Source organism: Kockovaella imperatae, assembly GCF_002102565.1.
Source record: "Kockovaella imperatae strain NRRL Y-17943 chromosome Unknown BD324scaffold_21, whole genome shotgun sequence".
In the NCBI taxonomy this organism is placed as follows: domain Eukaryota; kingdom Fungi; phylum Basidiomycota; class Tremellomycetes; order Tremellales; family Cuniculitremaceae; genus Kockovaella; species Kockovaella imperatae.
In genome coordinates, this window is record NW_019028961.1 from 101,836 (window position 1) to 119,853 (window position 18,018).

The following is an 18,018-nucleotide window of genomic DNA, read 5'->3' on the forward strand; positions in this document are numbered from 1 at the left end:
AAAATCAGTCACCATATCCGTCACTGTGTAAATCAAGTTCATCATTTGACCTGCCATGCTTCCCTCATGTACGCGATGTTCGCTGCCAGCGACCATCCGTACTGTTCTCAAGTCGGCGTCTGGGCTGACTGCGTCGGATCCTGCGTCGGATCCTGCGTCAATGTCCACGCTTAAGGGTTGGATCAAGTCCATCCGAGGACACAAAAACGTCTCTTTTATCAGTATCTCTGATGGCTCGACATACGAACCCCTTCAGGCCGTCTACAGAGGCGTTTTGGGCCCCGAGTGAGTGCTCGACCACCCCTCCCCCCCCCCCCCCACGCCCAGAAACCTCTCTCATATCCTTCGTCAGGTACTCCATCGGAGCCAGCGTCCAGCTCACTGGCAAGCTCCAACCGAGTCGTGGTCGTCAAGAGGTAGAATTTCTCATCTCCAAGTCGTCCGTCCTTGGCCCCTGTGACACCATGGTGAGTCGTTATAAGGCTCTGGACATGATCTTGCCTGACCGAGTGACTGAGTGACTGACTGAGCTCTGTTAGGAATACCCCATTCAAAAGAAGAATCTCCCAACCAAGGTTCTTCGGGATCATGCCCATTTACGCTTTCGAACGACTCAAACGACCGCATTGATGCATCTCCGGGATGGGATATTGCGCGACTGGCACGATTGGTTCGAATCCAACGCCTTTACTTATATTCACACGCCCGTTCTCACGTCTTCCGACTGTGAAGGAGCTGGCGAGACATTTTCCCTCTCGTCAAACGTCTTCCCTGACCGTGTCAACCTCACCGTCTCCTCCCAACTCCATCTCGAAGCCCCGACGCACGCCGTGTCCCGAACCTATACGCTTTCACCTTGTTTCCGGGCTGAACCCAGTGCGACTCCTCGACACCTCGCCGAATTCTATATGCTCGAAGGCGAGGTGGTGGTGGATACGCTGGACGGACTGATGGATGTCGTGGAGGATGGGATCAAGTCGACATTAAAGTCAATGCTCAGAGGGACAACAGATAGGTCGGAGCGACTACGCGACGCCTTACTCGCCATCCGGAGCTCGGACGTCGTCAGGGACACAATGGCTGATTTGAATACTACCATGTACGAGCCATTCGCCCGGATGACCTATGCCAAAGCCATCAAGATCCTAACCAAACACCACGCCGTCACACCCTTCAACCACCCCCCCATCCCTGGCCATGGGCTCTCCCTCGAACATGAAAAACACCTCGCCGCCGACAGACCCATCTTCATCACCCACTATCCTGCGGCTATCAAACCCTTTTACATGCTCCCAGCTGACAATGACACCGTGGCCTGCTTTGACCTCCTCCTTCCGTCTCTGGGCGAAATTGCCGGCGGATCCTTAAGGGAGCACCGATTATCCCACCTCGAAGCCTCCCTCCCGAGTGAGGAGTATGCATGGTACGCTGATCTACGACGCTACGGGTCGATCCCACACGGAGGCTGGGGCATGGGCTGGGATAGATGGATAAGTTGGATCACCGGAGTAGATAATGTTAAAGATGTAGTCGCTTTTCCGAGATGGGTCGGACATTGCAAGTATTAAATGTATACAATAATACATCATGGATGAGGTCCCAGAGTATGTCAAGGTGATGATCGTATACTAAAGGAAACCCCGGCAGGCTCGTTCCAGCGGCGGACGACCCATATGCTCGACCTCGTATCCCCTTGACACTGCTCACTGGGTATCTCGGTGCTGGCAAATCTACCCTGCTCGAGTGAGCCATGTAATTGCAATCTACTCTAACCAAAAGGTACATCCTCACTGCGGACCATGGATATCGTATCGCCGTCTGCATGAATGGTGCGTCTAGTCAGTCAGAGCAGAGACGGTTGCTGATTCCGCAGACTTTGGCGATACGACGGACATAGAGGGTGAGCGAAATAGTCCTGTGATCTGGTTGGCTGCTTCTCAAGCTAGCTGAACCCCCCAAACCAGCCAAATCCCTCACCTTGTGCGACCCTTCGACAGGAGAGCAATCCACATCGTTCCTCTCACTTCCCAATGGATGTCTCTGCTGCTCTGTCAAGGACCTGGGGATCGCAGCAATAGAGGAGATGGTGGTGAATCAAAGGGACAAGGTGGATTGGGTCATGGTGGAATTGACGGGCGTAGCGGACCCAGGTGAGCGAGTTTGCGAGCGTCGAGCGCAAAAGCAGTGATGCTGCATTCTTCCAGCGAGCAACTGGAGCTCCAAACCAATACCTATTAGGCCAACCTCGTATTGGCATGCACACTCGCTGCGCTCGCATTGGCTACGATCTTCGCGCTGACCCTTCACAGGCCCCATTGCTAAATCCTTTTGGGAAAACGAAGAAATGGGCGACCTAGTCCTCGACGGGATCGTGTGCGTCGTGGATTCTAAAAACTTTCTCAAAGTACGCCAGCCAGCCAGCCCCCATCCTAACCCTGCCTTGCCCTCGCTGACTGACATCTCAGCAACTCGATGACAATCGCCCAGGCGAGATCAACGAGGCGCAACGGTAGGTCCTCATTCAACCTCGAGCTAATGTCTAGGCAGCTCGCGGCGTCCGATGTCATTCTCCTCAACAAGGTCGACCTCGTAGACGCCGCCCAACTCGACAAGGTCCGATCCCGAGTGACCGCTATCAACCCTACACTACGCATTCACGACACAGTCAAAGGCAATATGCCTCTTGACCGAATCTTCAACCTTCATGCCTACTCCAAGGGCAAGTTTGACACTGTCCATGACCACCCCTCCCACGTCAACTCCATCTCCACCGTGCTCATCCCTCTGCCCCGCTTGACTCCCACTCAGTGGTCCAGACTCAACCTGTTCCTTGAAAACGTTCTCTGGACTGGCAAACTAGACGGCGTGGACATCAACGTTCTCCGGACCAAAGGTCTCATCCACCTCGACGATGGGAGAGAGATGGTGCTTCAAGGCGTCATGGATATATTCGAGATCAAACAGAGCAGTGAGCCAGACGAGGCGGCACCAGGAAAAATCGTGTTCATCGGACGAGGCGTCCAAGACCTTAAACCCGCCCTCATATCATTCGTAGACTTGTAGCATGAAGACTTGACTATTCTGCTGTGGGCAACTCTTCACCTGCCGAAGGGCAGTCCCTAGGACATCAGCTGACCTTCTCGGACCTCCAAACTCACTTGGCAATGTGACCCTGCTCTTGACACTTGTAGCACTTTTTCGACGCATGGACAGTCGTCTCGTCCCTCGGCATCAAGCAGTCCCTTGCAATATGATTCTCCCCGTTGCATCGACTGGTTTCCGTCAGCGCCATCACGCTGTGCCTAATCTTTTTTTCTTCTCACTAGCACTTGACAGGCGATCCATCCGCACCGGCTGTAGGTCGAGGTCGCTGGAATCCACCTCCTCGAGCGGCGAAACCGCCTCTAAACGACGGCCCAGGGCACATTCTTGCAATGTGACCTGCTCGACCGCACTGATAGCATTTCTGCCCGCCACCACCTCCTCCTCCAGGGAAACCACCACCGAACCCGCCAAAGTTGCCTCGGACCGATGGACAATCCGCCTTGACGTGACCTACACCTCCACAGGCATAGCACTGCTTTCCATCCGTCGAACGGGGTTGAGGACAAGCTGTAGATTCATGTCCTGGTTCTCTGTCCTTATGTTGGCGACCAAACTTCGCGGCGGGAGGGGGGGAGGGGAGGTTATGACCCACCTGCAATTATAACAGAGCCTTCCGGGAGCTTGACAGTTCTCGGCAATGTGTCCGACTGCGTGTGTCGTCAGTCAAGTGGAACAACGTCATGTCCCGAAACCTACGATTCCCGCATCTGAGACGTCAGCGTTCTGGAACCATTCAACATTTGGAACTACTCACTTGAAGCAACCCTGTCTGGATCCTGGAACTGGCGCAGCACCGCTTGGAAATGATCAGGCTGCGGACACAGAGTCATACACCTACTACATCTTTCTCTGGGGGGAGGGGCATCACATCAGCTGGATGCACCGAGGAGAACGCTCCTACTCACTCCTTCACTACCCTCAACTTCCTCCCTCAAGAGACTAGAACGTAGATTAATTAGATGGAGAGGACGAAAGGGAAACGGGGGTTGGCAAGAGCCTGCAAGGGGGGTCGTCCAATTTTGATTCCGCTTCTCTAGCCCACTGATTGCCCCATTAGCCCAATCCAATTGACTAATGTTCTCCCTCTCTCTGTCTCAAACATGCCACGTGGCGTGCCTGTGCCGCTCTCTATATATGCCCAACTGACGGGGAGGTCCGACGCAGGTGGCTGCTGCGCAAAAAGCCGATCGGAAGGGCGGCGTCGATGATGCCAGTTCCAGCTGGGGCACTGGAACAGTGACGTGGGCCAGAGAAGGCTGCGGGCGCTCAAGTCAGTTCAAAGTCACCTCAGCAGTCCCCTTTTTGAGTCATGACTTGAATCAGCGCACTCATATCACAGCATGGCATGGCTGTACATGGATTCACCTGCTTTGTCTCGCAGTACAAAGTAGTGATAATGATAATGATGATAATATGACCTCAGAACCAGATACAAATGAACCGCGCACGGTCCCTATTTTGCTCTCTATCGCCTCCTTTTTTTTTTTCACACCCCAATCCACAGCATTTTGGCCATTACATTTTGCCTCTTTGAGTAATTCGTCGCGACACGCGCTATTCAAAAAAGTGGCTTGAGAGAGAGAGGGAGACTCTTTATAAAAAGAACTAAATCTCTGGCATCTTCTCTCTTCCTTTCTCTTTCTCTTTCTTTTCATCAACGCATCGTCTCAGTCGCTGCTGAACATCCATCATCTCACTGACGAACAAAAGAAGGTGAGCCATCCCACTGACACGCTCATCCCCATTCCACTCCTGTCCAACCATCTCCCCAGCGCAGGGACCTGTCTCCCCTCTCTTCCCGCGGCATCCGCTAACCCGTTCTTTTCCGCAGCAACACAATGCTCAAGTCTGTCGCTCTGTTTGCATTGGCCGCTGCCTCTGCAGCTTCGGCCCAATTGACCGTCTCGACACCTGTGAGTGACAGACAACTGGCGCGTCCATAACATTTCATCGCTGACTCAAACGTCTTGCCCTTTTCTCTCCTTGTGTCTCAAATTTCTCGCCTCCTGCCGCGTCGCGCCGATCTCTCCCGAAATAACCCTGATCAAACGTACACTAGTCTGCCCTCATCGAGTGTCGTGAGTAAAGATCTCTTGCGATGCTTGGGTCCTGGTTTCCTGACGTTGGTCCAGAACCTATCCTTCTCACCTGGTCCGGTGGCACTGCCCCTTACATTCTGTACGTTCGCTCTTTTGCATAGCCCCCTTGCCACCCGCTCACGCCTCTGTCCAGCTCCATCATTCCCGGAGGAGACACCTCGTCTGCCCCCCTTGAGACCCTCGTGTCGGACACCTCGGACACTTCGTACACCTGGACCGTCAACCTCGCCGCTGGAACCGAAGTCAACATCAAGGTCACTGACAACACTGGTGTCTCCCAATACAGTTCCCAGAAGGACATTTTGTCCGGAGGATCCAGCTCCTGCCTCAACTCGACCGCTACCAGCATTGCTGGAGCCGCCGGAGCCACCACCGGAGCCACCTCCGCCGCTAGCTCCTCCTCGACTGGATCTTCCGGATCCTCCACGAGCAGCTCTATGGGATCCATGACCAGCTCCATGTCCTCGTGAGTGCAACCGCTGTTAGCATATCTGACAATTTTCAGCATGGCCAGCTCCTCCATGGGATCCTCCACTTCTGGCTCCTCGGCCTCTTCTACTTCCAGCAGCTCTTCTTCCTCCTCTTCCAAGGCCGCCACCACCTCTGGAGCCGCCTTCAAGAAGTACGAGGCTCCCGCTGCTCTTCTCGCCATCTTCGGTGGAATCGCCGCGCTGCTCTAAATAAGCCCCATTCATCACGCCTTGCGCCGCCCTTCGACGACTCTCACGAACCTGTCGACCATCTCCATCCTTTTTGCTCATTTCCCTTGTCTGGAGGTTTCTTGAATAGTCATTTCATCACCCTAATCACGATACAAAACTGCATGAATTTGAATGCCTCTTATTATCTATCTATACACCATACTCCTCTCTCAATGCCTTTTTCCTCACTTCCAGTAAGATCTCTCCCATTTGCTCCCTTGTCGGCACCTCGGGCATGTGCAGGCTCTGCGCATCTAGCACGCCTCCAAACGTTGCAGAAATGGCCGCGCTGATATCCTCCCCATCCTCCTCCCCTTCGTCCTCCTCTATTGCATCGTTCTCTCCCGTCTTGCGCTTGCTTCGACTCTTTGGCTTGCCTTTGGCTTTCCGCTTCGTCCCCGCTTTAGTTGTCGGATCCAAGGGGTACGGTATCGTCCCGTCCACAGACAGTGTCGCCGATGTCCTCGCCACGGCGGCGTCCCATTCTTGTTTTGTCAGCTCCTTCACGTGGGATGTGTGCTCACCCTCCCTCGCCAGCTTGTCCTCTTCTTCTAACAAGCCTCCATCCACATCATCCACATCCCCGTAATAATCTGGTCCTTGATGCCGGAACATTTGGAACGAAGCGTTTCTCGCAGATTCCTCCGTAGCCTGTTGAGCGCTTTTTGTAAACATCTCCTTGACCCCTGGCAAATCTTTCGCTCGACCAAAGTATCTGCCGTCAGCCCTATTGCTCGCTAAAGAGGACCCAACTTGTATCCTCTCGTCCCTGGTACCTCTTTCCCATCCTCGTCCAACATGGCTTGATTCCCTCGCTTGTAATTTGCACCGCCCAAAGAAACAATCTGATTCTCAAAATGCCTCTTCTCACGCATCAACCCATTAATCTCATCGTTCAAATCTCGGACTTGATAGTCCGTCAATGTCGCTAACCAAACATCATCATCAGCACCAACCATTCTCTCTTCACCTGTTTTGAGACCCACCATCCTGAATCTTTGACACCTTTCGACTAATCTCTCTCAAAATATCCCCTCTAAACCTCTCACAATCCCTCAACGATGTTACACTACTGGCCATACGTGGTCTGCGTTCTCCCTTCATCCGGTTTCCCATGCCCATCTCGATGGCTTGGGATTCACGGAATCGGTAGAGCATGGACTGAGCCTTTTCAGAGTTCCGCGCCATGGTGGATGGGTGTCGTGAGGTGTTGTGGGGTTGCAAAGCCTCGGTATATGCAACGAGAAGCTCACAGGATTCAGTTGATGGCATTTCAGAAATCATCTCCTACTACGTTTTGAAAAAAAGCCACGTCACATTGATAACATGAAATCTTCATATCAGGCTACCGTAACGGAGAGACTACTCCCCTCCTCAACCTACTTCCCTTCCATTCCCTTTCGCTTTCGAGGAATCGCCGATGTGTTGCGATGAAGATCCTTGATTTGACTGGCCAATCGCATACCAGCGTGTTCGTACTCGACCGTGAGGTTTTGCTTGTCATGAAGAATGTCGTTCTTCTTGTCGAGAAAGCCGTAGAGGCCTGTCAGTCAGCAACACGCCTAAGGTGACTCTCTCACACTCATGAATCTGACCCGACTTTGACCAAACATCGTCTGAATTGTCTTGTGCCGCCGCAAAGAGGTCTAAACTTCAGCACTGAACGCGTCTCACTCACCCTTGACACCCTTCCACTCCGCATCGGGCGCCCACGTAGATGCAACTTGCGCATTGTGCTCTAAAATCCCCTTGAGATCGACCTCGGAAACGAGGGCTTGCGGCGTGATAAACTGCGAGGGAAATGGAAGAGAGTCTTGAGCCTATCAGCCGTGCCTAGAATAGCACTCGCCTTGAGCTTCACCGGCGCGAGGAAATCACCCAAATAAATCCAAATCCGCCTTGTCCTCGCCGTCGAAAGGATCGAGCATGGGCAACTCGCCGAACTCTGCGTCGAATTCGTCTTCAGACTCAGTCTTGGCCCGCTTGGAGGGCATCGCAGCTAAGGGCTTTGCCATGTCTTGCGATGGTGCTTGGAGAGGGGAGAAAAAATCGTCGTGGGATTCCGGTCGGCAGCGAACCACGTTTAACTTTTTCAGTAGTGGCTGGGCCTGAACATCAGTCAAGCCCGTGCTCTTGCTCCTACGTCCTGGCCATTGGCTGGTCGGAATGGAGCTGGTCCATTCGTGCCGAATTCAGCATGAGTGACTTGAGTATGCTTCATGGACCGCTCTTCTGCGGGTTTGAATCCAGGCATGATGGAGTCTTGCACCTTGGGGACTTTGTGAGCATTTCGCGACACCGCTCGTACATGCTTCATCGCTTGATTTCGGGCATCAGAGTCAGGGAAGTGGACCGTGGCTTCATGAGATTGAGTCGGACGTGAGCTTCGCATCATAACAATGGCACTTTGTGAAAGGTGGAAGAACACTGAGACGTATCATGGTTGACTGGATCGATTATATAAAAGTCATTCGCGGTAGTCCGAGCGCAGATCACGCGCCTAAATCGACTGGGGCATTTGCTTCGCCTATTCCCGGATCCGATGGAGATCAATTTCGGTACGGTCCGTATTGCAACATGAACTTGAAGGGGTTTTGAGCAATTCATCGACAGGTCACACACACCCCACATGCTATCGAGGGATGAAGATCCCGCTCGCTGCGCTGAGCAGACGAGCTCATCCTCCACCTCGATTAAAAGCGCCTCAGTCTCAGGGATTACCCGCGGGACCTAGTTGCTCGAGATGGTTCACTTGTTCTTGCTGTCGACAGGAAGCACCGAGGCGACTGGCCGGCGCTAGACCCTTCTCCGATCGAGTGTCTCGAGTCGATCCCTCGTCACCGACCACCTGGACTAGACTCCATCTTCCTCCTTCTCTTCCCTATTCCCCTGAATCTATCCCTTTCAAACGGCACTTACAAGCCTTGTCTCTGGCCCTGGGGTCAGATGACCCAGATACCTCATGGCGGGTCTATCAATCGCTACATGATGATCTCAAACGGCACGTCTCGGACGATACTTACTGCGCGCTTATCCAGCATCAATTGAACGTGATCGAATCGGTATCATCAGACCATGTCATCCAGCGTCTGGCCGATCTGCTCATCTTTGCCCGGACATGCGAGATGTCTTTCGATAGGCTACCCATTACCACACTCAAGATCCTCGTCTCCCTAGACTTTGCACCTCGGCATGACTTGTCTCCGGTTCTGTTCGATATATGGAAATGCCTCGCACGACGTCACGATCTGTCCACCATCCCTCTCGCCTCGCGCCGAGCATGGCTGAATCACCTACTCTCCTTCGCCTCAGTCGACACCTCAGACGCCTTCGAGGCGTACAAGTTTCTCGCCTCTCACCGAGCCATCCGTGGTCTCGACGACCTGCTCCATCGTATCATCCTACCCAAAACCCGACACACCATCCATACCCTCATCCTTTCCCTGGAGCGCCTCGTAGACCTCTCCATGTACACTCCACGCCTCTCACGCATCACCACCTCTGTCCTCGCCCGACTGGCCCAATGCCACCATGTGAAACCACACTTCCATACGCTCATCGCCATTGATCATCGAATTAGCCGTCTCGCTAAGTCCGTGGATGCCGATCTTCGGACCCAATGGGCCTCGATCCGCCCTCGATTCCTTAAACGCCAAGAACGGGCGAAACTATTCGTGGGGAACACGACAACGTCGCAAAACCAACTGGTTAGTCTAGCCATCAGCCATCTTCACCGCCACAAATCCCTCTCCGCCCTCAATGTTGCCCTACGACTGCTTAATACGGTGGTATGGGACAGACGATCGGAATCTCTTCCGCTAGCCGGTCGCATCGTCGACTTTCTCGCCAAGGGAGACAGACTGGGGCATTCCACACTCGCCAGCACCATCCGCCTCGTCGAGATCCTCACCAAAGGGGACATTCTCTCCCGCCAGTCTCCCGCTCTTCTCTCTAAAATCCTCCAGATCCTCACCACCTGCTTTCCCTCATCACGCGCCTACTTCACCGCAAGACGACTCTACCGCCAAGCCCTGCGATCCTCGCGCGGGAGAAGATGGCTCGATTGGAATACAGTGCCTGCCGAGCAATTCTCCACGTTTCTCCACATGAGTATGAAGGATCCAACCGACCTCGCATTTGCGTCTCAACTTTACTCCGACTACATGGCCGATAATCTCCGACCGAGCACACGCGACGCCCTAGACCTCGTCTCGTCGGTCGCCAAATCGACGAGCGCATCGAGAGACATCCTGCTCGAGCGGCACGTCAAAGATTACATCTATCTTGACCTCGGACCATTGCCTGATCTCGCCAACGCCATGGTAGACGGCTTATGTTCTCACAACTCGCCCAATGAAGCTTGGATGGCATTCTACATTGCTCATCGGATCCTTCGACAGCCTCTTTCCAGTCCATCGCGCATGTTAAGGATCATGGACATTCTGTTGAAGCATACCACCGTCGACAATGTCGCTCGAAGTCTTGTCGTCGCGCACCACATGAAAAACTGGCACCAAATCCCCGATCGTATCATCGAAGCCTTGGCCACCCAAGTCGAAGGCAGCAGCAACCTCGGCGAATCAAAACAACGCCTCAGCCTCGCCCTTCAACTCGTCGACGAAATGACCAAACGATGTATTGTGCCAAAGCCCATGTTCACCTCGCTTCTCATTCGCGAAATGGCGCAGGCGGGAGAGCTCGACCTAGCTTTGAAGAACTTTTGGACCTATACGCGAGCCGGACAAATTTTAACCGCGCAACTTGCCGCGACGCTGATCATCCGTCTGGCGATGAGCAAGCGATTTGGCGAGGCGAACGAGATAGCCAAGGTGTACCGGGCGAACGACGTGGCGATGCGGGGGGCGTTGGCCTACCTTGCTACGTGTCGTGGAAGCCGAGTGCAAGGGGCTGACGTGCAACCCTTTATCGATGCGGCGAGGGGTCTGACGGATGGCGTCGGGGGTCCCAGCGTGGTCCAACCCGTGGTGGACGTTCCAGAGCCAAAGCACGTCCCTCCATCATCATCATCAATGTCGAGACTCAATTTTTCAGCCGTTGCATCATGGCCTGAACCCAACATTGTATTCAACTAATATGTTTATCATATGCACTCCTATGCTACAGTGATTTGAAGGTGTCTAGAAAAAGATGGGCTTCGGAGAAGGCTTCTCGCCCGGCTTGAGACATGTCCATCGACTGTCGATGCGATGTTTCTCGTCCTGTCATCAGCTCGGCTGGAACTCACTCTCGCTCACCTCGGTCATAGGCCCGCAGATCTGTGGATGACACGGATAGTATTTCCCATTCACTTTGGTATATGCCGTCTTGTACAATCGCTCGAGGCGATCAGCCAACGGCGGATGAGCCTCGGCACAAGCTGAAAGTCAGCTCCGTCCTCCTCCAGGATCCGCTCACCATCGGTGACCTCCTTTGCCCAGATGAAATAGTTCTGAACCCTTCTGGCTGTCCAACCATCTGGTGGACTCCGTCGAATACTCTCGAGATTGTGCAATTTGCTATTTTGTCAGGTCAGCGATGGCGTCGAGACACGACTCACTCTGCCAGCTTGACCTGCTGCGCTTCTTTCGACTTTGACCCTGCTGTCCTGACCTGCTCGGCTTTGCGTTCTTGGCCCGAGAGAGCGGTGTTGTCGGTACATTCCTGTCTAATAAGCTTTGAGCCTGATAGCGGCTCACCTCGACAATGGTCGCTACGTCGATCCCAAACACCTCGGCGATCTCAGCTGAGAAGGTCAGGCGCTGTAGCCTCTACTGAACCCACGTATGGTCGTATTGGTATCCTCCACTGTGTCGTGAAGGACCGCCGCCTGAAGCACGCGGATGTCCGTGATGCCTGTTGAAGCGAGAAAATTCGCACATGCAATGGGATGATTGATACTGTGGTGGTGGTGTTGATGAGGGGCCATTCCGAAATGGCAAACTCACTATGGCGTCTGATCGACATCTTTCCTCCTCTGACTGGAATGTTTCTAAACTGTCAGCGCGAGATCGCACCTTTTCCTCCCTTACCATCGCCGCGAAATCTATCGTCTTCAACAACAAAGCCATGTCACCGAAACACATGACCCCATCTTCTTCAAGCCCCGGACTAGTGGTATAAGGGTGATAGTGGTGATTGGGCGCATCGTGTGATCGGCTCGAGACCCTGGAAAGAGGAGGTGACGGGGCCAAGTGCTGATGATCTTGAACGGGGGGTGTATTGGGCAGCTCCGTCAGATCAACAGCGGAAGACGGCCGATTGGATGGGAATCGATGGGGCGAGTGAGGTCTTTGAGAAAATTCCGATCGAAGGGATGGGGGGATAGTAGAGGACATGGTCGTGTGCTGAGACGTACTTCTCCTCACGATCTATCTATTTAGCCCGGGTCGTTGGCTGCTCAACGAACGGGTGGCTCAAAGGGCCGTGACCGGATCGAAGATCGAGGCGATGACCCCGCCCCCTTTTCAATGTTGAGAGAGATGCGAGCTCCTCCCCGCTTCTATGCAATCTGTCCTCCAGCGTCTTCAATACCACGTCCGATCTCGAGGTCCCCCGTCTATCCGCGGTCTGATTCCAGCGTTCAAAAGCTTTGCTGAAACTTGATCGAGATCCGCGTCAGATAACGTAAGCAAAGTCATGGATCGTCACGTGACGGTGGTGTCTGCCCCTCATGGTGCCCATGCTTCATGAGCTGTCTATGCATGGGATGTGACATTGGGATGGCTCGCTATCGATAGCTCTGCATCATCCACGCTCCAAGTCTGATGCATGCTCAAGCCTATCCACTCGTCCAATCCCGCTGTAGTCCACCCACCAAATTATATGGTTTTACCACACTGCCACTGATGACGGGTCACGCGTGAACACCTACGTCATAGCTTTTCCATTGTAACAGACCTCTTATGAAAGATTCAAGCGTTTGACTTGCCATCGCCTTACACACTCTCTCTGCGCAGCGTTCGTCGTAGCGATAGCTAGCTCTGTCTCACTCCAGCCATGACTTCCGAACGATCGCCCCTGATTCAGCGTACTGGAGGACAATCCAGTCCCTTCAACCCTAACAACCTGCCCAGCCGTGACGATGTGAGGCGGGCCATCCCTAGCAAAGGCTCGAGAATCAAGGTTGCGGAAGCTATCGGAGCGATTCAAGCTGGCAAATTGCCGTGAGTCAGTGTCGACTTGAGAACTTGCTGACATCTATCAGATCCCAAGATCAACTCTCCAAGTTGATTCAGCTTGTCCTCGACAGCGATGTCCTGTCTGTCAACGGTGGCGTCGGTAGCCGTACTGCCCGAATGGGCGCCCAAGGCCAAGACATCTTGAACAAGGTCAAAGCCGTGTTGAATGCTGTCCAAGCCTGGGGAGATGAGAAGAATGGTGACGACCTGTTGCAAAACCTCTTTGTGAGTGTAGCGAAGATTTTTCCCTTGCTCACACTCAGTGGGAAGCATCCACCGCCGAGGTCAATGTAGATGCCTCGCTCCCCTCGGCCCCAGCGACCAAGAAGGAAATCTCCAAGGATGCTCGACGAACGCTCGATTCCTTCCAAACCATGGCCTCGCTCATCGTCACCAGCTCCGAATTCCGAACGATCGTTTCCGACGCCGTCTTTGTCACACGAGACATTCTCGCAGACGCCGCGTCAGTGCTCGCCGAACAAGCCAGCAATGCTGAATCGACGCTTCGACCCGACGAATCGGAACGCGAAAAAGGTCTCGACTTTGAGTCTGTCCAGCAAAAGGGCAAGCAAGTCATGCGCGACGTGAAAAAGGGCAAGGTCCAGAAGAACGCTCGGGAGGAGCTCTACGAAGACGTTGAAAAGGTCAAAGAGTACCTCGACGACAAGCTGCCCGCTGGCGAAGAGGCAAAAGACGCAGTGATCAAGCGATTCCAACAGGTACGAACCTTTCCGCACCATTCGCTAATTTCCCAGGTCATATCCAATGCGCAAAAGAACCCCGACTACAAGCGCTCGCTCACTGCCATTGTCAACATTTACAAGAAATACGTCCACAAGGCCACTGACGCCGCCAAGAATGCAGCGGACAGCGTCAGCGTCTCTGACGAGGATGAAAAAACCCAACAGGCCGGTCGAGATCTCAAACAATTCATCGAACGACTCGCCAACAAGTCATTGAATGATGTCACTGCCGCGGGTCAAAAGGTAGGCGATCGTATCATTATACTCTCCACTGACATTTAGGCCGCGGAAGACATTAGAAATGACGAAAAGCTATCCATCTACTTTGGCGAACTTGAAAAGCTGTTTGAACGGTCCCTCAATGACCCTGGCTATGCCATGTCCCAGGCAGCGTACCGTAAGGCATCCGCCCTCTACGACGACGGCCAGTCGCTTCTCGAAGAAAATCAAGCGTGGAAAGATGACGCAAAGAAACTGCAAAAAGAGATTGAATCCGTCATCAAAGGCATCTCCAATGATCAGACCACCCTGCAGCTCGTCGAATCCGTCGAGAACCTCGGCACATCCCTCGCCTCGGTCTCCAAGGTCGGTCTGCCCAGTCTCAAATTCGACGGCAAGGGCCTCTACCGAGACGTGGTCAACGTCATTGTGCCCCGTGTGGTCTCCCTCCTCAAGGAGATCCCTGTCCCTCGCGTCGAGTACAAGTCAGAGGGTACGTTGCAGCGCTCTTCTCCGCTGACGCCAGAAATCGACCTCGTCATTGACGACATCAAGCTCGAATCCGCCTCGTTCATTCCCGATTCCATCCGCATTGTTCAGCGAAACGATGTGCGATTCACCCAAGGTTACGCGACATGTGAGTAGCAACTCGGAAGCTGCTGACCTCTAGACGCCTCCGACTATGATGGAACTCTCCGACTCAAGGTCGACGGCCTCCACTTTGCCGCCTCGAACATTGCCTACTGGATCAACCAAAAGTCTGGATGGCCCCACTTTGAGGACTCTGGTCTCATTGATGTCGACTTTGGACCTCGTGGAGTGTCCTTTGACGTCACTTTGGAGAATGCTGGAGAGGATGACCGCGAGACATTCTTCACGGTCCAGAATGTCTCCCTATCCATGTCCGATTTTACCTTCCATGTTCGGGACAACGAGCACTGGTTCGCGAGCTGGTTCGCCCAGCCCATCCTCAAGGCGTTTGTCAAGGTGAGCCCTTGTGTAGGCTCGGCTGACGCCAGCGAAACCTCACGCACGCATTGGAAGCTCAAGTAGCCGAATACCTGCAAACGGCCGATCTCCGACTGTATGGCCTCCAACAACGAGTCATAGCCGCCACCAATGCGCGACCCACACCTGGCAACTTTATCTCTGCCATTGTCAACGACACCATCTTCCCCAGGCGGTCTTCCATGGGCCCCGTCAAGGTCAGGCAAGCAGGCGTGGTCAAGTATGGAAGGTACGGAGAGTATGTCCTCCATGTCGGAGTCGACGAACACGTGAGTCTGCCTCGTGTACTTAGCTCACCTATCTAGTTGTTCCCTGATCAACCACCCGCCCGTGTCTCCAACACGCAACGCCAGCGAGCCAAAGCCCACGCCAAGCACGCCGCGCGATCCGTTCGAGGCGCTGCCGACCAGTTCAAGCAGGGTGCGAAGAACATCAAGGATGAAGCGAACAAGGTCAAAGAGGGCGTCAAAGGTGAGATTGCAGATCTCGATGCGAGACGCAAGGAGGAGATGAGGAGAGAGCAAAAGGAGGAAGGATGGAGAAGCGATGCGTTTGATGTGTAGAGTGGACTATTGAATACATGGATCATGACTGTAGCGAGAATCTCTATGGTCCTGCCAGAAGACGTTTGTCTCTATTCCTGCTCACCCGCTGCACGTCTCGCCGCCTTTTTCTGAGCCGCCTCGACGGCCTCTTCGGCCTCCTTTTGATTGTCAATCCATCTAAATGTCGTAGGCGGGTATTGGGTTTGCGACGCGGCTTCGGCGTCGGCGAACCAAAAGACCAAACCGGGGGCACTGCAACGTCAGCGCTCGTTCTCCTCTTTCGACTCACGCCGGTTGGACTCGGGAGCAGGGCAGACCCGCTTGCGGTTCATCCAAGATTGTATGCAGCATCGGCGCCTTCTCTGATCCTGACACCACAAACACGGCACGGTAGCAGTGCGTCAAGACAGGGAGCCTAGCGTCAGCACGGTCACGAGGACGCAGACCCACGTCATAGTTATCCTCTTGGGAGGTCCCCTTGGTGCATCCTCGAGATACGCCACCCAGGCGTCCTTCTCTTCCAACAGCTCATGTCCTGGGAACAGACTACACGTCTCCCCATCTGGACCCATACCGAGGAGAACGAGGTCAAATGTGGGGTATCGAGCGGCGTTGGAAGCGGCAAAGTGACCTATCAGCTGCTTTTCATACTCGTCGGCCAGTTCTTCGATATTGTCCAGTAGAGACGGATCAATGGTGTGGATCTGGGATGGAGGGATGGGGACAGTGGAGAGGAATGAGAGGTAATTCGAATGGTAATTTGAGTCTTCCGACGTCAGAGGCACGGCCGCTTCGTCGACGAAGAATACTTCCCTGGTACCCTTTCAGCTCGGCTAACATCACGCACGCTCACCACTTCTCCCATCGGACATTTTGTTGTCCCACCAGTCCTCTCAAGTTGGCCGCCAAACTTCCTCTCGACAGTCCGATACTGAATTTGCCCCGCTTGTCAATGGCATCGTTCTGAGCCTTGACCACAAAGTTGGCCAACGAGTCGACGAGGACGTCATTCGTGGGGAACGTGTAGAGCACGGGTGGTGCGGGGGGCTGAGCCGGCATGAGGAAGTCGGCCTCTGCGTGAGACGAAAGGGGGAGGGGGTTGAAGGATGTTACGGGGTGTTGACTGATAGGTCAGGTTTGATCTCGGATATTCACTTTGATTGGGTACCGATCACAGATGTGCGCGCGCCCGGCCTCTTCCTGGGAACAGCAGCAAGTCCAGACGTTCAAGCGACGACAGCGGCAGCAAGGTTGATGTTATGGAAGGGCTGACGGCTAGGATGTGTTCATAGGGGATTAAATACGCATGACGAGTTATATACCGGAAGAGGAAATTGCGCCACGTGGAATAATCCACCCCGATCGCCTCGATAGCCGGCCAGCTCAAATGCTCTCTGCTCTCTGTCTAAGTGATCACCGCGCACTAATCATTCAAGATGCAGATTATGTGGGGAAGGTGGGCGGAACCCTGCATGTATATCCAGCTGACGATCAGATGGGCGCTCTTGACGGTAGCTAGTGAGTTTGCGCCGATTCGCCTATCTGACCACCTCAGTGGTAACGGGAGGTTGGGGAATCATGCGATTAGCAACACCGACAGAAGAGCAATTCTATGCCAAGTTATCCCCAGAGCTCAAGAGACAAATGGATGAGGTGAGACGGAGACGAGAGGGTAATGCGGAAATGGTGTCAAAGCTCGAGGTGGGAGTGGCGTCAAGACTTATATGACTGACGATCAGGCAGCGGCCAAAAAGGGTGAGATCATCTGGGCGGATTCTATGGACCCAAAGTCTGGTCGCAAGGTGTAATCGCGTTATACGCTCAAATGTACAGTATGCAATCATGGTCATACTGGGTTCAGGCGAAGCTTTCGATCAAACGTGCAACATTGCTTTGTTTGTCTCATTACAGCCCACGCTTGACAGGGTTCCCTGGTCCGTCTCAAAATCTTTCCATCGTCTCAGACTCTCTTCTACGGACACCGTCTTGTCCAGGGGCAGAATCGACCCCTTTGCGCCGTTGATAAACCCCTCATTCGTATTGGTCTCGACCGATTCTAGTAACAACGCATCCTGCCAGTACCCCGGGACTGCCTTCTCGATAGCTTCAGGAGAGCATTCGTAGAGCTCTTGCACTTTTGGATGGGCAAACGAACACTGGGGAATGGTGAAAGGTGTGCTCTCTCTAGCTGCCCACGTATGCAATGCAGTGTGGAAGGCCATCCTAGCGCACGTTGGGAAACAATACCGCTTGGACTTGCCATTCGAATAGTCGAATCTGGAGGAGAGAGCCAACGGTTCAGTGAATCGAGGGACATCAGACTGGCCATAAATTCGATGAGCGGGACAGTCGCAGGAGGGATTCGTCCAGTTGGCGGTGTCTTGAGTGGTGTCCGGCATTACTGCGACTGAGGTGATGAA

At 53.7% G+C, this 18,018-nt stretch overlaps 12 protein-coding genes across 12 annotated transcripts; 6 read left to right on the forward strand and 6 right to left on the reverse strand.

The window, feature by feature from the left end:
• Positions 1 to 55: 55 nt before the first annotated feature.
• Positions 56 to 1,568, forward strand: BD324DRAFT_585136 (putative asparagine-tRNA ligase; the record flags this gene model as incomplete). The annotated part of the gene is made up of 3 exons (XM_022013720.1): positions 56 to 285; positions 353 to 467; positions 540 to 1,568. 3 exons carry the CDS (start codon positions 56 to 58, stop codon positions 1,566 to 1,568), a joined length of 1,374 nt encoding a protein of 457 aa, XP_021867784.1.
• Positions 1,270 to 3,403, forward strand: BD324DRAFT_281242 (CobW/HypB/UreG, nucleotide-binding domain-domain-containing protein). Its single transcript, XM_022012372.1, has 8 exons — positions 1,270 to 1,604; positions 1,648 to 1,743; positions 1,780 to 1,829; positions 1,874 to 1,900; positions 1,965 to 2,150; positions 2,310 to 2,404; positions 2,466 to 2,509; positions 2,544 to 3,403. Exons 1-8 carry the CDS (start codon positions 1,588 to 1,590, stop codon positions 3,061 to 3,063), a joined length of 1,035 nt encoding a protein of 344 aa, XP_021867785.1. The 5' UTR covers positions 1,270 to 1,587; the 3' UTR covers positions 3,064 to 3,403.
• On the reverse strand, positions 3,155 to 3,753 carry BD324DRAFT_585146 (hypothetical protein; the record flags this gene model as incomplete). Its single annotated transcript, XM_022013722.1, has 3 exons — positions 3,155 to 3,272; positions 3,324 to 3,635; positions 3,698 to 3,753. Coding segments are annotated over 3 exons (486 nt in total), but the record flags the coding sequence as incomplete, so codon positions are not given.
• A 1,245-nt stretch (positions 3,754 to 4,998) lies between these two features.
• Positions 4,999 to 6,045, forward strand: BD324DRAFT_639843 (hypothetical protein). The gene is made up of 4 exons (XM_022017287.1): positions 4,999 to 5,018; positions 5,165 to 5,283; positions 5,338 to 5,670; positions 5,710 to 6,045. Exons 2-4 carry the CDS (start codon positions 5,204 to 5,206, stop codon positions 5,882 to 5,884), a joined length of 588 nt encoding a protein of 195 aa, XP_021867787.1. The 5' UTR covers positions 4,999 to 5,018; positions 5,165 to 5,203; the 3' UTR covers positions 5,885 to 6,045.
• Positions 6,046 to 6,055: 10 nt separating this feature from the next.
• Positions 6,056 to 7,093, reverse strand: BD324DRAFT_654163 (Isy1-like splicing factor; the record flags this gene model as incomplete). The annotated part of the gene is made up of 4 exons (XM_022018758.1): positions 6,056 to 6,390; positions 6,430 to 6,620; positions 6,659 to 6,833; positions 6,892 to 7,093. 4 exons carry the CDS (start codon positions 7,091 to 7,093, stop codon positions 6,056 to 6,058), a joined length of 903 nt encoding a protein of 300 aa, XP_021867788.1.
• Positions 7,094 to 7,766: 673 nt separating this feature from the next.
• BD324DRAFT_639849 (hypothetical protein) lies at positions 7,767 to 8,321 on the reverse strand. Its single transcript, XM_022017288.1, has 2 exons — positions 8,049 to 8,321; positions 7,767 to 8,013 (listed from the first exon to the last, which is right to left on the reverse strand). Exons 1-2 carry the CDS (start codon positions 8,298 to 8,300, stop codon positions 7,780 to 7,782), a joined length of 486 nt encoding a protein of 161 aa, XP_021867789.1. The 5' UTR covers positions 8,301 to 8,321; the 3' UTR covers positions 7,767 to 7,779.
• A 226-nt stretch (positions 8,322 to 8,547) lies between these two features.
• BD324DRAFT_654165 (hypothetical protein) lies at positions 8,548 to 10,998 on the forward strand (the record flags this gene model as incomplete). Its single annotated transcript, XM_022018759.1, has 1 exon — positions 8,548 to 10,998. One exon carries the CDS (start codon positions 8,548 to 8,550, stop codon positions 10,996 to 10,998), a length of 2,451 nt encoding a protein of 816 aa, XP_021867790.1.
• Positions 10,997 to 12,655, reverse strand: BD324DRAFT_639852 (hypothetical protein). Its single transcript, XM_022017289.1, has 8 exons — positions 11,935 to 12,655; positions 11,851 to 11,894; positions 11,687 to 11,802; positions 11,602 to 11,648; positions 11,463 to 11,566; positions 11,321 to 11,421; positions 11,161 to 11,282; positions 10,997 to 11,124 (listed from the first exon to the last, which is right to left on the reverse strand). The coding sequence occupies exons 1-8, from the start codon at positions 12,238 to 12,240 to the stop codon at positions 11,044 to 11,046; spliced, it is 921 nt and encodes a 306-aa protein (XP_021867791.1). The 5' UTR covers positions 12,241 to 12,655; the 3' UTR covers positions 10,997 to 11,043.
• Positions 12,656 to 12,771: 116 nt separating this feature from the next.
• On the forward strand, positions 12,772 to 15,639 carry BD324DRAFT_639861 (hypothetical protein). The gene is made up of 9 exons (XM_022017290.1): positions 12,772 to 13,068; positions 13,110 to 13,308; positions 13,347 to 13,802; positions 13,839 to 14,069; positions 14,109 to 14,538; positions 14,572 to 14,682; positions 14,716 to 15,032; positions 15,065 to 15,322; positions 15,359 to 15,639. Exons 1-9 carry the CDS (start codon positions 12,902 to 12,904, stop codon positions 15,614 to 15,616), a joined length of 2,427 nt encoding a protein of 808 aa, XP_021867792.1. The 5' UTR covers positions 12,772 to 12,901; the 3' UTR covers positions 15,617 to 15,639.
• Positions 15,640 to 16,938, reverse strand: BD324DRAFT_639864 (hypothetical protein). The gene is made up of 3 exons (XM_022017291.1): positions 16,452 to 16,938; positions 16,049 to 16,411; positions 15,640 to 16,013 (listed from the first exon to the last, which is right to left on the reverse strand). Exons 1-3 carry the CDS (start codon positions 16,655 to 16,657, stop codon positions 15,884 to 15,886), a joined length of 699 nt encoding a protein of 232 aa, XP_021867793.1. The 5' UTR covers positions 16,658 to 16,938; the 3' UTR covers positions 15,640 to 15,883.
• A 96-nt stretch (positions 16,939 to 17,034) lies between these two features.
• BD324DRAFT_654169 (hypothetical protein) lies at positions 17,035 to 17,406 on the forward strand (the record flags this gene model as incomplete). Its single annotated transcript, XM_022018760.1, has 4 exons — positions 17,035 to 17,054; positions 17,094 to 17,116; positions 17,154 to 17,299; positions 17,338 to 17,406. 4 exons carry the CDS (start codon positions 17,035 to 17,037, stop codon positions 17,404 to 17,406), a joined length of 258 nt encoding a protein of 85 aa, XP_021867794.1.
• A 66-nt stretch (positions 17,407 to 17,472) lies between these two features.
• On the reverse strand, positions 17,473 to 17,997 carry BD324DRAFT_654170 (hypothetical protein; the record flags this gene model as incomplete). Its single annotated transcript, XM_022018761.1, has 1 exon — positions 17,473 to 17,997. The coding sequence occupies one exon, from the start codon at positions 17,995 to 17,997 to the stop codon at positions 17,473 to 17,475; it is 525 nt and encodes a 174-aa protein (XP_021867795.1).
• Positions 17,998 to 18,018: the final 21 nt, after the last annotated feature.

Excerpts from the sequence above, each read along its gene's own strand:
- BD324DRAFT_281242 (XM_022012372.1), top strand. Across the intron at positions 2,151-2,309 it reads GACGGGCGTAGCGGACCCAG|GCCCCATTGCTAAATCCTTT; the intron begins GTGAGCGAGTTT and ends GACCCTTCACAG. Across the intron at positions 2,405-2,465 it reads ATTCTAAAAACTTTCTCAAA|CAACTCGATGACAATCGCCC; the intron begins GTACGCCAGCCA and ends CTGACATCTCAG.
- BD324DRAFT_639843 (XM_022017287.1), top strand. The coding sequence starts at position 5,204 with ATGCTTGGGTCCTGGTTTCCTGACGTTGGTCCAGAACCTATCCTTCTC. Across the intron at positions 5,284-5,337 it reads GGCACTGCCCCTTACATTCT|CTCCATCATTCCCGGAGGAG; the intron begins GTACGTTCGCTC and ends GCCTCTGTCCAG. Across the intron at positions 5,671-5,709 it reads ATGACCAGCTCCATGTCCTC|CATGGCCAGCTCCTCCATGG; the intron begins GTGAGTGCAACC and ends GACAATTTTCAG.
- BD324DRAFT_639849 (XM_022017288.1), bottom strand. The coding sequence starts at position 8,300 with ATGATGCGAAGCTCACGTCCGACTCAATCTCATGAAGCCACGGTCCAC. Across the intron at positions 8,014-8,048 it reads GACCAGCCAATGGCCAGGAC|GCCCAGCCACTACTGAAAAA; the intron begins GTAGGAGCAAGA and ends ACTGATGTTCAG.
- BD324DRAFT_639852 (XM_022017289.1), bottom strand. The coding sequence starts at position 12,240 with ATGTCCTCTACTATCCCCCCATCCCTTCGATCGGAATTTTCTCAAAGA. Across the intron at positions 11,649-11,686 it reads GGATACCAATACGACCATAC|CTGAGATCGCCGAGGTGTTT; the intron begins GTGGGTTCAGTA and ends TGACCTTCTCAG. Across the intron at positions 11,422-11,462 it reads CAGCAGGTCAAGCTGGCAGA|CAAATTGCACAATCTCGAGA; the intron begins GTGAGTCGTGTC and ends CTGACAAAATAG.
- BD324DRAFT_639861 (XM_022017290.1), top strand. The coding sequence starts at position 12,902 with ATGACTTCCGAACGATCGCCCCTGATTCAGCGTACTGGAGGACAATCC. Across the intron at positions 13,069-13,109 it reads ATTCAAGCTGGCAAATTGCC|ATCCCAAGATCAACTCTCCA; the intron begins GTGAGTCAGTGT and ends GACATCTATCAG. Across the intron at positions 14,539-14,571 it reads CGTCGAGTACAAGTCAGAGG|AAATCGACCTCGTCATTGAC; the intron begins GTACGTTGCAGC and ends CGCTGACGCCAG.
- BD324DRAFT_639864 (XM_022017291.1), bottom strand. The coding sequence starts at position 16,657 with ATGCCGGCTCAGCCCCCCGCACCACCCGTGCTCTACACGTTCCCCACG. Across the intron at positions 16,412-16,451 it reads AATGTCCGATGGGAGAAGTG|GGAAGTATTCTTCGTCGACG; the intron begins GTGAGCGTGCGT and ends AAAGGGTACCAG. Across the intron at positions 16,014-16,048 it reads CCCAAGAGGATAACTATGAC|GCTCCCTGTCTTGACGCACT; the intron begins GTGGGTCTGCGT and ends TGCTGACGCTAG.